The sequence below is a fragment of the Silurus aristotelis genome, assembly GCF_946808225.1.
Source record: "Silurus aristotelis genome assembly, chromosome: 10".
In the NCBI taxonomy this organism is placed as follows: domain Eukaryota; kingdom Metazoa; phylum Chordata; class Actinopteri; order Siluriformes; family Siluridae; genus Silurus; species Silurus aristotelis.
Window position 1 is genome coordinate 27,893,663 of NC_139583.1, and position 14,190 is coordinate 27,907,852.

Below are 14,190 nucleotides of genomic sequence, written 5' to 3' on the forward strand. Positions count from 1 at the left end.
GTGGAAATCAACAATGTCGTGAATAAAAAAATTTTTTAATTCAGAAAGAAAGATTTGCAATGTTGCCAAGCAGTTATTTAATTTGATTTTATTATATATATAAATTACATTTCATTACATTGAATTGAATTGAATTGAATTTTATTTTATTTATATGGCCTATATATTGGTACTATTTCCAATCTGAACAGAGATACTCAGCCCTCTAATTTCTTTTTAAAAAAAAAAAAAAAAAAAAAAAAAAAAAAAAATAGAAATAATTAGTTTAAATAAGAACAACATGATGTAATATAAGAATTGGGAATTTTATTTGCTATAAAATTTGATATATATATATATATATATATATATATATATATATATATATATATATATATATATATATATATATATATATATATATATACAAAATTACCAGCAAAGAAATGTGATTTCAATGGAGTAATAGACTCAATAAAGACTGGACTCAAAATTTTGGACCCTTATATAAGCCAGAACTCCAACTGGACTTGTCATACAAAATATCTGATTTACTCCTTCTTCTTCTTCTTCTTCTTCTTCTTCTTCTTCTTCTTCTTCTTCTTCTTCTTCTTTTTTGAGTTTTCTTTTTGAACTCTGGATCTAGAACTCATATTGTGAGATGAAGATGGTGATTTTTGTAATGTAGCGCCCGATCACCACCCGCTTCTCCAGCTCGCTCATCTCTACCTCCACCTCAAGGGTTTCAGGACCTTTCATGGGGCTGAGCAGCAGCAGTTCACCGGTCTGCCGGTCTGAACGCTGGATGCTGAAATGGCCTTTGCCGCGGCTCCCCAGCACAGCGAAACGTAGAGTATCTCCGATCATCCGCACTGCCGAAACCCGGAACAAGACCCGCGGAGCCGAGAGATTCGACACCACAGCCATGTGGTGGTAGGAGATGGAGTTGGGAGTCTGAGCACATGCTTTGTTTTCCACAGGGCAGGGATTCCTTTCACAGTGCCTGGTTCGAGCAAAACAATCCGAATAGCAAAATTATGCATTCAATGCATTCAATTTTTATATTTATCAAACAATGGTACATTATGCTTTTTTATCCATTTACAGTTACATTCATGTTGTGGAATGTCCCTGAGGTTTTATCACTTATGAAACACTCAACAACTCTAATATTCTCTCTCATGAAGTTCATAAGACCAGTGTCTCTGTGAACTTCCACACAAATAATAATGCACTGCAACAATGCATTACAGTTTTCATGTGAAACCAGTATAATATATTTTGATCAACATGACAAACTACTGATAATGTAGGAAACAGCAGACAAATGATGTGGAGGCTGAACAAGTAGTTTGGATAATTTTATTTCCGATCTGAGAAATGCTCCAAAGCAACTGGGAAAAATTGTAAATCTGAATTGCAGCCAAAACCTTCTGACCAATCAGAACTGAGAATTGATGCTGTTGATATTACAGTTTTTCTCAGTTCTTAAAACTACTTGGTCATCCTCCACCTCATGTCATCACTTGTGCACATCATAAAAGCAATTTCTTGTCAAATTGCGAACGCTTTTGTACATTCATTGAATGGATTGTGTACGAGTGTCTGCTGTTTCCTACATTATCAGTTGTTCATGTTCATGTTGATCAAAATATATTATACTTGTTTCAGTTGAATAGTTTTAACCCCAAAACATCTCAGCATCAGTTCATTGTAAACGTCATTGAAGGCACAATAATTAAACCAGTTTTCATCATCTGTCATCTAAAATTTATATTATATAATATATTAATATATTATATAAAAATATATAATATTTTTGTAAATGTGTTTATTTGATGAATTGTGCAGATGAATCTTGAACGTCACTAATGGAGGCGAGTGAACGGCATCAGATCGACCAATGATCAACAAGTTCTCTAAAACAGGTCAAAGGTGAATCTTGTGAACCTTCATTTAGCAACTGAGCAAAACACAGAATTACAATGACTTAAAATGGACGAATGAACGCACACTATTACAGTACAGTAAAAGTGTGAATTCTGTTCGGTCTCTTGCAATCAATATAAATCAAATATGCAGTCAAATAAATACATTTGTGCTTCTGAATTTCATAGATGCCAAACAGAAGAAATTCAGCCTCGTGCCTTTTTAATCATTGGAATCCAAACTGTAGTTTACATCAAGAAACATTGAAATATACTGACAACATGACGATCTTGTTTGTGCACAATGACAAAATGACTTTTCATTTTGATGGCAATGAGATGTTCACGAGCACAAATACTTACTTTTGAGAGATGAACTAAGGATTTTGAGAAAAGTACAGGTTTTTGCAAGAAATCCAATGTATTGTGCTGTTTGAAAATGTACTTACTGCTTTGCAAATATTAAAAATGATGCAGCTGAGAAAAACTGTAATATAAGTTAAAGTAAATAAGTAAATAAGTTTGGATTTGACTCCAGATGAATCGGTCTGCAATATGTTTGACAGACACTGAACTATACTTCTCTAAACATATCAGTAAATTTCTGTGTCACAGAAAGTACTTACGTGGGTGAAATTTTGCCGTAGGTCGCATTTCGGATGCGTGGACACTCCACCTTAACACACCGGAAACCTCCATATGTGTTAATACAAAGCCGATCACGAGTGCAGTTGTGCTGCCTTGTCGTGCACTCATCGATATCTGGATTCAGGATCAGGAGAAAGTGTTTTATGTGCACAACAAGTAACTCCTAGGTTTTGTACTTTCTGCCTAACATAAAAGAATGCAAATGTTGGCAGAATGAGGTGGTTCACCTTTGCAGTTTCGTCCGTCCCGGCTCAGATCGTAGCCAGCTGGGCATGAACAGCGATAGCCACCGGGAGTGTTAATACAAGCATGCACACACAGACGACCTGCTGGCCCATTGTGGAACACTTCACACTCATCTATGTCTGAGAGATGATCAGAAACAGTGACACAAGATCAGTATTTTGATGTTGCTGAGCTAAATGATCTGTAGCTCCAAATGACAGGACACATTTCTTTGTCTTTTATTCTGTATCAGTAGGTCATATTTATAAAGACCCGAATTCACCTAAGTTTATCAAATCAATTGTCTATTATATGTCTGAGTTGAGTCCAGAGTTGAAGTAGACTCAAGTTAAGTCACATTGTATATAAGCAGATTAAGTCTATAGTAACCTCTAGAGTTGGAATTCAATCTAGAGCTTTTTATTCCAAATAGACTGTAGAATTTCGCCTACAGTCCCAAGCAGTAGAATCCGAACCATGTTCCCAAGTTCTGAGAAGCAGAGTCAAAGTCAAGTCCATAGCTTTAGAGTTTGAAACATGGTGAGCCACAAAGCAGATTCCAAGTTATTCCAAAGCTCTGCTATAGTGTTAGGGTGAGGGTCTTCAAACAAGCTTCTCACAACACTCTGTATCTATCAGACTAAATCCTTTTTCCACAATCCTGCGCATAATACTATCCATGGATGACATGTACTTTATGTAACTTGTAATGAACTATAAATAAAGGATATTGTGTATCCTGATCTGGTTTCTGACCCAGATGTCTGTCATCCAGTTTAGGAAGGCTGGCGTTCTTTCAAAGTGTCGCTACACATAATCCCAGGTTTGCAGTCTAACGTACAGTAGGTTTGAAGATGTACAAGAGGATTTTAAAGGATTTGATGATCTGGGCCTTGAAATCGTCAACATGTGTTTAAAGAGGCTGTGCTTCTAATTTTATTCGGGAAAGAAATACCATTTCCAATTCCAAAAAAACCCCCCAATGTTCCCTGTTTAATCTTTAAGAGAACTGGAATGAGTGAGGCCATAATCCAGCTGTGTAGTTACACAGCATATGTATTTATAAGTAAAACAAGATGTGGCATAAAACTTTGACTTGTGTATCCTAGCAGCCCGATGAGTATAATCTGACCGAAGAATTTATCCAGAACTTAATTAATGAATAAGATTGCAGTAAGGTGAAGATCCTTATCCTCTTTTAATTATTATTAATTCACACTAATCGACAAAATAGATGGATGGATGGATGGATGGATGGATGGATGGATGGATAGATAGATAGATAGATAGATAGATAGATAGATAGATAGATAGATAGATAGATAGATAGATAGATAGATAGATAGATAGATAGATAGATAGATAGATAGATAGATAGATAGATATATCTACCATCTACCAGTTCAAATTGTAGCAACTGTTCAAATTGACAAGTGCAGATAATGATCAGGAAAACATTTCACGTGTTGACGGTGGTGACATTGTCAATGACGTGTTGATTTGGTCCAAAACAGAAGATGTGTAAATGTCCATGTCTGTACAAATACACAATCAGTGACATCTTAACGATGCAACTACGTCCAATGGCATTTGAAGTGTTAGCTAGTCAAACTAGTTAATTATAGATAACTTCTCGAGAACAAACTTCTTCAGGATTTTTCTGCCAGATGTCAAGATTTTTTCAAGAGCCTTGGCCAGGAATATTTTGGAAGAGTTACAGAATATGTGTGTGTAGTTTTTAACAGTGATATCTTGATTTTTATCTCGTCTGATTAACACTTACCTGTGCATGTGCTGGTGTCTCGGCCTGAAATGGTATATCCTGCCTCACAGGTGCAGTGCGTGGTGCCCTGGACTTGGCTACACTTAGACGGCTGGACAAATGGAAGCAGGGTGGCTAAAGGGAATGAGGTAGAAGTTGCAGCTCCAGTGGTGGCAGCAGAGATGTTTGTTGTGGTGGCAAAAACTAGATAAAGAGAATGAAATGAATGAAACTTTGAAGCTCATTTCCTCTCCAGAAGAATGTGAAACAGGAGTCTAAAATAGAGATGCTAGACAGATCGCTATGTTGGCTATCAAAGGTTTATTAATATCCTTTAAGGTCTATTAAAGGTTAAAAAAAATGAATCTTTTAATGAATATTAAATAGACCTGCCACTGCTGGGCCCTTGAGCAAGGCCCTTAACCCTCAACTGTGCTCAGTTGTATAAAATGACAAAATATAGCTTAATAGTTAAGGCTCTGGGTTACAGCACTAAAATGATATAATATTAAATATATATATATATATATATATATATATATATATATATATATATATATATATATATATATATATATATATATATATATATATTAGTGTTGTAAAGACATTATGAGTAGAAATGAGTAGTGTCCTGTAATAAAAGTATGTATGAAATATGAAGTATGAATTGTTTTTAAAAAAGACTCTCAATAGCCTCACATATTGGTGTTGGAGATTGGCACGTAGGTCCAGCCCATCCTCTGGCACATGCACATGTGAATCCATTCACTTCATCAGTGCATGAACCCCCATTGGCACAGGGTGAAGAGGCGCACTCGTTTATTTCTGTGGAAAGACAGGAATTCGGTCATTAATCTATCCCTAACACCAAGCAGATGCATTAAGGTATGCAGAGCTCTGACAGCTTTATGTAACCTTATACTGCGATACTGATGCAGAGATTAAGTAAAGCATGTCCCGTGCTCCGAGCTTTCACAGCCAAACGCTCTTGTGTCTATGGAGCGTTTGCTAAAACTAATCGACTTGTTGGACTGCTATCTGGGATGAAATGGTGTGTAAAAGAATGCGCCGGGCCAAAAAAATCCACAGAAGCCAAATGAAACTCAGTCATGCTGAGGAGCATGTGAAATTAAAAACGCCAGTTCCTGAGGAGTAATGTGGGCGATAACATAAGCAACTTGTAAAGGAGCATTTTAGAGACAGGGAAAAAATAAAAGCCCCGATGAGGGTGACGGGTGGATTTAAACAAAAGATGAGTAATGAGGCTAGACGAGTATGAAGAGTTTGGAAGCATCTGTGACCAGGACCTAATTCCAAAATAAGATAGGCTTTTGTAACTCTGTAGATGTTCATAAAAAGTAAACTCCAGGGTGGTGTTCAAACAGCCGCATGAAATCTTTATGGCAATGACATAAACCTGCATAAACGTTTATAAAGCCTAGTTCCAATAGCTGTCATAAAAACGTCCTCATCTTAATCAGGATATGTTAGATTATAGATATAATGGCCATACATAAGAGTTATGTAATGACACTTTATAAACCTTTATTAAGGTTGCCCTATGTCGGTTTATGTTGCTTTATGTCAAGGGGACATACATCGAGTTTCATGTTAATCTTGAGGAGTAGCACTCCATTCTTCTTATCTTTGAAGAGATTTTAGTTTGATCAGATTTATAAAAGAAAGATACAACTTTACGCTTCTCCGCAGAAACAGCCAAGCTCCTGGAGGCGTGTTGTGGGCGGAGCTAAAGAGTTGCGAGCACAAGCAGCTTTTGCGTAACAATCTTCTGCGAGCTCTGACATCGCTAAACAAAAACGTTATAGTCTTAAATGAACTATGGCTAACAATCAGATCCAGACGTACGAGGTCTTGTTTAAGGGCCCAGCAATGTCGATATGGTAGTGCTGGGATTTGAACTCATGACCTTCTGATCAAAAGTTGAATGTCTTAACCATGTCAGTTGTTATATAGTTAAATAGTTGCCATGTGGACCTTATAACAAGATAATTTTGTCTTGTCTTTTGACAGCCAAATATCATAAAAGCTTCATGCCACTATAAATTAATTTACATTCATGGCATTTGGGAGACGTCCTTAACCAAAGTAACTTACATTTATCTCTTTCATTTAACTGACCAGCTATGGGGTTATGGGTCTTGCTCAGAGGCCCAGGAGTGATAAAGAGACATGAACTCACAACCTTTACATCCAAAGTCTGAAGCTTTTACCACTAATTACCACCACCCCAAATCTTTGGGTTGTTATATCAGTGTCAAAACCGCCAAAACATTTAAACCACACTTACAATTGTTTTAAATAACATTATGTCACTTGTCATATAGGTCTTATGTAGGTGTTGTGTAGCTCTAGATCACAAATGTCATAACACCACTGTATATTATGATGTCACACAGATGTATGTCAACCTTATGTCTAATTGTCTGGCTGCAATATAAGAATGTAAACACAGACAAGCGTCATACCACAAAACAACTTATATAGGGCATAAGTAGGTCTTATGTAGCCTTATGAACACAGTGTCATAACTTATGCCCCGAACAATTTTTCGACAGGAAATCAATACAAATAAATTGCATGATTGATGCAAAAAAGCTCATGCAGGGTCATGTATTCTTATAACAACTTCTTGTTGGTATAATGTTGCTGTACATATTCATTTCCGCACTGACCCTTGCAGACGGGTTGTTGGCCGCTCCAAGTGAATGAGTCTTTACACTGCCGCGTCTCAGAGCCCACCAACTCATAGCCTGAGTCACACAGGAAGTGAACCTCATGACCTGGCAGTAGAATCTTTCCTAATTTTCGTCCATTGAGAGGAGCATCCAGTTTTGTGCAGGAAGCTGTAAAAGAAAAAAACTCAACGTATTATCACATCCGTTACAAACAACAGTATATAATCATTAGAGAAGCTCTGACCATCGCTGGGTCTGGTCACTCGGGTCGTGCTGTTCTGCAGCTGGCTGATTTTCCTCTTCAGGTTGCGGAGACCCTGCAGGTACGAGGCCTCGTGGGATGCAAGCAGCTTTTGGGCTTGGCGTAGGGAATTTTGCAGCTCCTGAGTGCTGGGACATTCCTACAGGAGCAGACGCAATGTTGTGATATCCTAAGCAGCCAAGATAATCATAATTACAACTCCTTCAGCTCCAGGCTTACAAATGTGTTATTTGTTTGTAACTAATAGGAATGAAATCTGGAGCCACAGTTTTTAGAAGTTGAATTGGGTTTAAAGTAGGAAAACCCAATGGACCAATATGAAGGTGTGTCAATAACAGCATGCCCTGAAGTGTTTTATTTCACTTTGCGGTGTATATAGCAGCAATTTGCCAATGGTTTGTCCTGTTTTAATGAAATATACTTTAAAAAAAAATTCAATTTAGTTTCACTTTATGGACAAAATGCCAACATTTCAGGCAACACGTGGTTCGTTTTTTAACCCGTTTCCACAAAACAGGATTGTATAAGACGTCTTTGGATGTGCTAGCATGCAGCTTTTCCTTCAATTAAATTAGGACACCAAATCTGTTCACAAACCAGCTTCATGAAGATATTATTTACATGACTTAAAGTAAAAGATCTCCTGCTGTAGAGCTCTAACCCTATTGAACACCACTGGGATGAATGTGAACGCTGACTGCACCCCCAGACCTCCTCACCTTCTCACCTACATCTGTACCTTTGCTAACACCTTTGTGTTTGAATAAATGGCCACAAATCTCCACAAGCACACTACAAAATATTGTGAAACATCTTCCCAGAAGCGGGAAGGATATTATAAGAACAAATGTGGACACTGGAGATTTCTAACTTATTAAAACAAGCTCGTTAATACAAACCTGTATGAAAGCGGACCACTGTTTGGATCTGGATATATTTGTTTATCACAGTGTTAAAAGCACTGAGTCATATTCCTACATCAGTGGGTATTATCGCACAATTAGGTTCTTATTTGGGATTAAGCAATAAAACATATACATTTATTTCAACTTTACCTTTTCCACTTCCCTATCCCTCTAATTGGCAGTTCTGTGAACGATTAAAGCTGGAGGTGGTTTCATTCTATGGACTCTGTTCAGTCGTGAATGATGCAGTGTCTGGCCTTATGTAGTGCATGACGTCACCTGTAAGTGGAGGATGGAGCTAAAGGCTGAAAGACTAGATTGTGCTGGTGAGATGAATGGACCGAGTGTACACAGAACTTTATACGCGCCGAGAAAATTCTTGCCGCTTACAGAAAGGAAGGCCAGTCATGATGCGGTTCAGCTGAAGAACCTGCGATAATTTTGCTCTGAAGTTGGAAACAGGGCCAGTGCTGTGTCAAAATGTGAGACTCTCAACCTGCAACTACAGAGTATTGGGAACACATTGGGATTGGTGCAAATGAAGATAAATTGACATAAAAATAATCAATACATTTAAAAAAAAATTTGGCATCAATATCATCAGTACTTTTTCTACATCATCAGCACTAATCAGCACATGGCATCCAATCACAGGAATCACTCTGTTTTGCTGATTGATTTTCCAATGGAGTTGATTGAAAATGCAATACTTGGCCCAATGTATCAGCATTAGTTGAAAATCCACTTACTGAGTTGAATAAGTAAAGAGTTTTGTGACAAAAATGACAATAGGAACTTTATAGCCATAAATGATTGTACTTTGAACTTAAGCACATTTGAAGGCAAAAACTTTTGTACCTTTACTCGAGTGAATGTTCAAAGGGACACTTTTACTGTTACTGAAGTCACATTTTACAGAGTGTATATCTACTTTAATTACATGGTTTCAGTACTTCATCCATCACTGGATCAGGTACTGATGTTGGGTTGGAGGTCTAGGGTTTAAAAGGTCTTCCAGTTTATCCCAAAGGTGTTCAATTGGGGTTTGAGGAAATCAGACGTCAAAGAGAAATTTAGGAGGTGCTCCTGCACATTGTCATAGATAAACAGCTTTGGGCCTCTCAGTTCCTCTTCATAAAGGGAAATTCAGAAAATACTACAATGTTCACTGACATTTCATATTATGGCAACTGTTTGTGAAAAAAACACATTTGGGCCATATAGTGTTCTTACTCCTTCATCTTCAGTAAGTGTAATTTATCAAGTACAGTGGTCCATCTTAGAGGAAACTATAGGAAACCCAAACAGACACTTGGGAGAAGATGTGAAACTCTACTACTATGAATGGACTAGCAGTCTTGAAGGCAATGTTCCTGGGACAGATTGAGGAAACATCACTGACTCTAAATGGAGTCAGTGTTAAAGCATGTTCTTCTTGTTAAATGCTCTGGGATGAAGAGTTTTAGTTTAATTCACAATACTGTACATGCAGAGCTTCTCATTGGCTACCATCAAGGGGAAGGGCACTTTTTTTTGCACATGTACATTACTTATGTAAGTAAGCTAAATATTTGCCAATCCTGTGAAAACATCTTGTTCCTTGATTAAAAAGCATGGAGTTATGATGGATCAGTGGACACTCTTGCTTTGAGAGAGAGAGAGAGAGAGAGAGAGAGAGAGAGAGAGAGAGAGAGAGAGAGAGAGAGAGAGAGAGAGAGGGGGGGAGGGGTATGGAAGGGTGACACACTGCTTACTTTTTAGAAACACTTCATTTTATTTACAGTACAATTACTACACACGACTCAGCCTGTAACATTTCATTTACGCAAATAGTCTTCTTAAGTACCCATAATCACAGAATACTAAAACTGTTCTTGGAATCGTACTGTCCTGAGTATCTTAATGACATTAAACCTCATTTATTAGAATTTAGTCAGAAATATTTATAGGTCTTAGTTCGGCAGTTTGCACAACATCTACTGCATTTCTTTTTGAGAATGCTCAGACGGGAGTGGGGGATGAGAGTATTCCTAATGTAGATTGTGAATATTATTTAGAAATAGTGTTCTTTCCAAGGCCTGCGTATATTAGCATAGTTATAAAAAACATGATGGATAGATAGATAGATAGATAGATAGATAGATAGATAGATAGATAGATAGATAGATAGATAGATAGATAGATAGATAGATAGATAGATAGATAGATAGATAGATTGGTAGGTAGGTAGGTAGGTAGGTAGGTAGGTAGGTAGGTAGGTAGGTAGGTAGGTAGGTAGGTGGATGGATGGATGGATGGATGGATGGATGGATGGATGGATAGATGGATGGATGGATGGATGGATGGATGGATGGATGGATGGATGGATATGTAGGTAGGTAGGTAGGTAGGTAGGTAGGTAGGTAGGTAGGTAGGTAGGTAGGTGGGTGGATGGATGGATGGATGGATGGATGGGTGGGTGGATGGATGGATAGGTGGGCGGGTGGGTGGGCTAATGAATGGATAGATAGATAGATAGATAGATAGATAGATAGATAGATAGATAGATAGATAGATAGATAGATAGATAGATAGATAGATAGATAGATAGATAGATAGAACTTTATTGTCAGTGCATCTTGAAAGTATTTACAGGCCATCACTTTTTCCACATTTTATGTTACAGTCTTATTCCAAAATAGATTTAATTCATTTAATAAAATGACAACATGAAAGAAATTTGTTTGAAATCTTTGCAAATGTATAAAAAAATGAATACAAAATAAATTCACATCTACATAAGTAGTCACAGCCTTTGCCATGACACTGAAAATTGAGCTCAGGTGCATCCTGTTTCCACTGATCATCCTTGAGATGTTTCTACAACTTGATTGGAGTCCACCTGTGGTAAATTCAGCTGATTGGACATGATTTGGTATAAGGCTGTAACATAAAGAAATGTGGAAAAAGTAAGCGCTGTGAATATTCTCCGGATATACTGTATATATAAAATTATATAATATAAAGTAAACAATTATATATTGTATAATTGTATTTTATATATAAAAAAAATTATTTAAATGTATTATATAAAAATATAATACAATTCTATGAAATAATATTATATTAAATATATATTTTATATGTATTATATTTTTATATACTATATAAAATAATATTGTTTATTATAATATTCATTCATCCTTCATTCATTTTCTCCCACTTATCCGTAATCCGGGTCGCGGGGGCAACAGTCTAAGCAGGCCCCCGCCTTCAACTGCTGCCCAATCCTCATAGCACCGTCCCTTACGGTCCCTCCTGCAGGTGGTGAGCCCACGGGAAGTTTATTATAATATATTATTATTAATTTACTCTTTTTTGTTTTATTAAATTTTGTTATTGCTTTTATTTATTAATAAATGTATTATTACTCAGATTTTTACTTTGTTAACTAATAAATATGCTCAAAAAATAAAGTTAGACTTTTCTAACTGCATGAGTGACAGTCCTCTCCGGAGACACACACACACACACACACACACACACACACACACACACACACACACACACACACACACACACACACACACACACACACACACAGTCTTGAGGTCTATTTTTGACCTTAAAACACTTCCTGTGCAAATATTTTGCCTCAAGCAGAACATATTAATCTACATGCCAGGGTTACACGTGAAATCCTAAAAGCATGAATGTTGCTTTGACGTGAATCTAGGTATATATTTTTGGATATTCTAGTCTTATTCATAGCCAAAATAACATATTTGTACAATTTTTCTATTGAAAAGTTGACATTTATGAGCATTATTTCATTAGTATTAAGACTATGAATAAAGTACAGACACAAATTCTTGGTTGCATCATGAGCAACATGTTTCAAAGTTTAAATAAAAAACAAAAGTGAAGAATAAAAGTTTGGTATCTGTATTACTCACCTGGCTATAGATGCTGTGAATCTGATTAATACACAAGATCAGGAATAGGATGCAAAGTTGACTCATTTTTCTTTTTAAAACTGTGATCAAAACAATCAGGGAAATCCAGGAAAAGTCATGAAAGTCCATACAATGTACATTTCAGAAGCCGTCCAAATGAAAGCCCTCTGCAGAGCTCATTTTTATAACCCGCCACCGTCGACTGCTGTTTTTCTTCTTTTCCTTTTTTTTCCCTGGAAAGCACATGCCAAAGTTTCTCCTCATAAAAGCCACTCAGTTCTAGTAGCCCATTTGTTAACCTGGAGGAATATAAAATCGGCTTTTCAACAACATTTCAGGCACGTATCTCAGCACTGGTCCTATTTTTTCTTGTGTTTTTCACTGTAAGTGGGAATAACAAGCATTAAGTGTTTCAGTCTAATTGTTCTGAAACATTATAGTACAGATTTGGTGCTGTTGTGGTACAATGCTCAATTGAGCATGAATTTGTGCCAATTTAATTGATTACTCAACTTAAACAATATAATAAAATGTGTATTGCATTACTATCTGTCTGTCTGTCTGTCTGTCTGTCTGTCTGTCTGTCTGTCTGTCTGTCTGTCTGTCTGTCTGTCTGTCTGTCTATCTGTCTGTCTGTCTGTATGCATGTCCGTCCGTCCGTCCGTCTGTATGTATGTCCGTCCGTCCGCCCGCCCGCCCGTCCGTCTGTCTGTCCATCTGTCTGTCTGTCTGTCTGTCTGTCTGTCTGTCTGTCTGTCTGTCTGTCTCCATCTATCTATCTATCTATCTATCTATCTATCTATCTATCTATCTATCTATCTATCTATCTATCTATCTATCTATCTATCTATCTATCTATCTATCTATCCATCCATCCATCCATCCATCCATCCATCCATCCATCCATCCATCCATCCATCCATCCATCCATCTATCTATCTATCTATCTATCTATCTATCTATCTATCTATCTATCTATCTATCTATCTATCTATCTATCTATCTATCTATCTATCTATCTATCCACATAAAGTACTCAAGTAAACCCTTATTTTAATGATATTAAATATCAAATATGTTACAGTAATAATACAACATATAAGACATAACAGACATGTTCCTTTTTCCATAATCACAGGAGAGATTTTGCCCAAGAACAACACTGTCCCTGAGAGGTTCTACCAACACTGTAGAAACATTCTGCCCTCTGCAGGGGAATCTTTTCTCTCCTAAGTGCATATTAGATCAGAAGAACTTGCAGGATGTTGGACAAAGAAGTTATGAACTTCACACTGCAAAATCTTTCCTTCATCACAGATTCTTTATTCAGGGGATTTCAGCCTGACACCCAGATGCATGATGTGTACATGCAGAAGATTTTAATTTATGTCCAGATGTTTTTGTGATCAGAGGATTTCTCACAGAAAGATCACAATTGCTTTGGGAGGATGTAGTGTATTTTACACAATAAATACTTGAAAATATTTATATATTTTTTTATTGTTAAATCATATCCGTCCAAACTTTAGGTATAAATTCAGAAAGCTTAATTTAAATGTGAATTTATGGCCTTTTAGGATTTCTGTCTTACAGTTTTTCTCAGTTGCTTTTGAGCGTTTCTCAGATCAGAAATGAAATTTGATCAAATCGCGAACGCTTTTGTACATTAATTTAACTGATTGTGTCTGTATTGTGTATTTGTCTGCTGTTTCCTACATTATCAGTTGTTCATGTTCATGTTGATCAAAATATATTCTACTGGTTTCACCTGAATAGTTTTAACACCCAAAACATCTCAGCATCAGTTCAATGTAAATGTCATTGAAGGCACAATAATCAAACCAGTT

The 14,190-nt window shown here is 36.7% G+C and overlaps 1 protein-coding gene across 1 annotated transcript; it reads right to left on the bottom strand.

Annotated features, from left to right (window-relative positions):
* Window positions 1–403: 403 nt before the first annotated feature.
* LOC310732717 (fibulin-7) lies at window positions 404–12,587 on the bottom strand. The gene is made up of 8 exons (XM_083553332.1): window positions 12,344–12,587; window positions 7,486–7,642; window positions 7,239–7,409; window positions 5,245–5,370; window positions 4,564–4,746; window positions 2,783–2,920; window positions 2,534–2,669; window positions 404–982 (listed from the first exon to the last, which is right to left on the bottom strand). Exons 1-8 carry the CDS (start codon window positions 12,470–12,472, stop codon window positions 622–624), a joined length of 1,401 nt encoding a protein of 466 aa, XP_083409458.1. The 5' UTR covers window positions 12,473–12,587; the 3' UTR covers window positions 404–621.
* Between the last annotated feature and the right edge of the window lie 1,603 nt (window positions 12,588–14,190).

What these genes read in the sequence shown, in the direction of transcription:
- LOC310732717 (XM_083553332.1), bottom strand. Translation starts at nt 12,472, where the DNA reads ATGGACTTTCATGACTTTTCCTGGATTTCCCTGATTGTTTTGATCACA. An exon ending in AGTGACCAGACCCAGCGATG is followed by an intron (nt 7,410 to 7,485) that starts GTCAGAGCTTCT and finishes TTTCTTTTACAG; the next exon opens with CTTCCTGCACAAAACTGGAT. An exon ending in GGACGGACGAAACTGCAAAG is followed by an intron (nt 2,670 to 2,782) that starts GTGAACCACCTC and finishes TCCTGAATCCAG; the next exon opens with ATATCGATGAGTGCACGACA.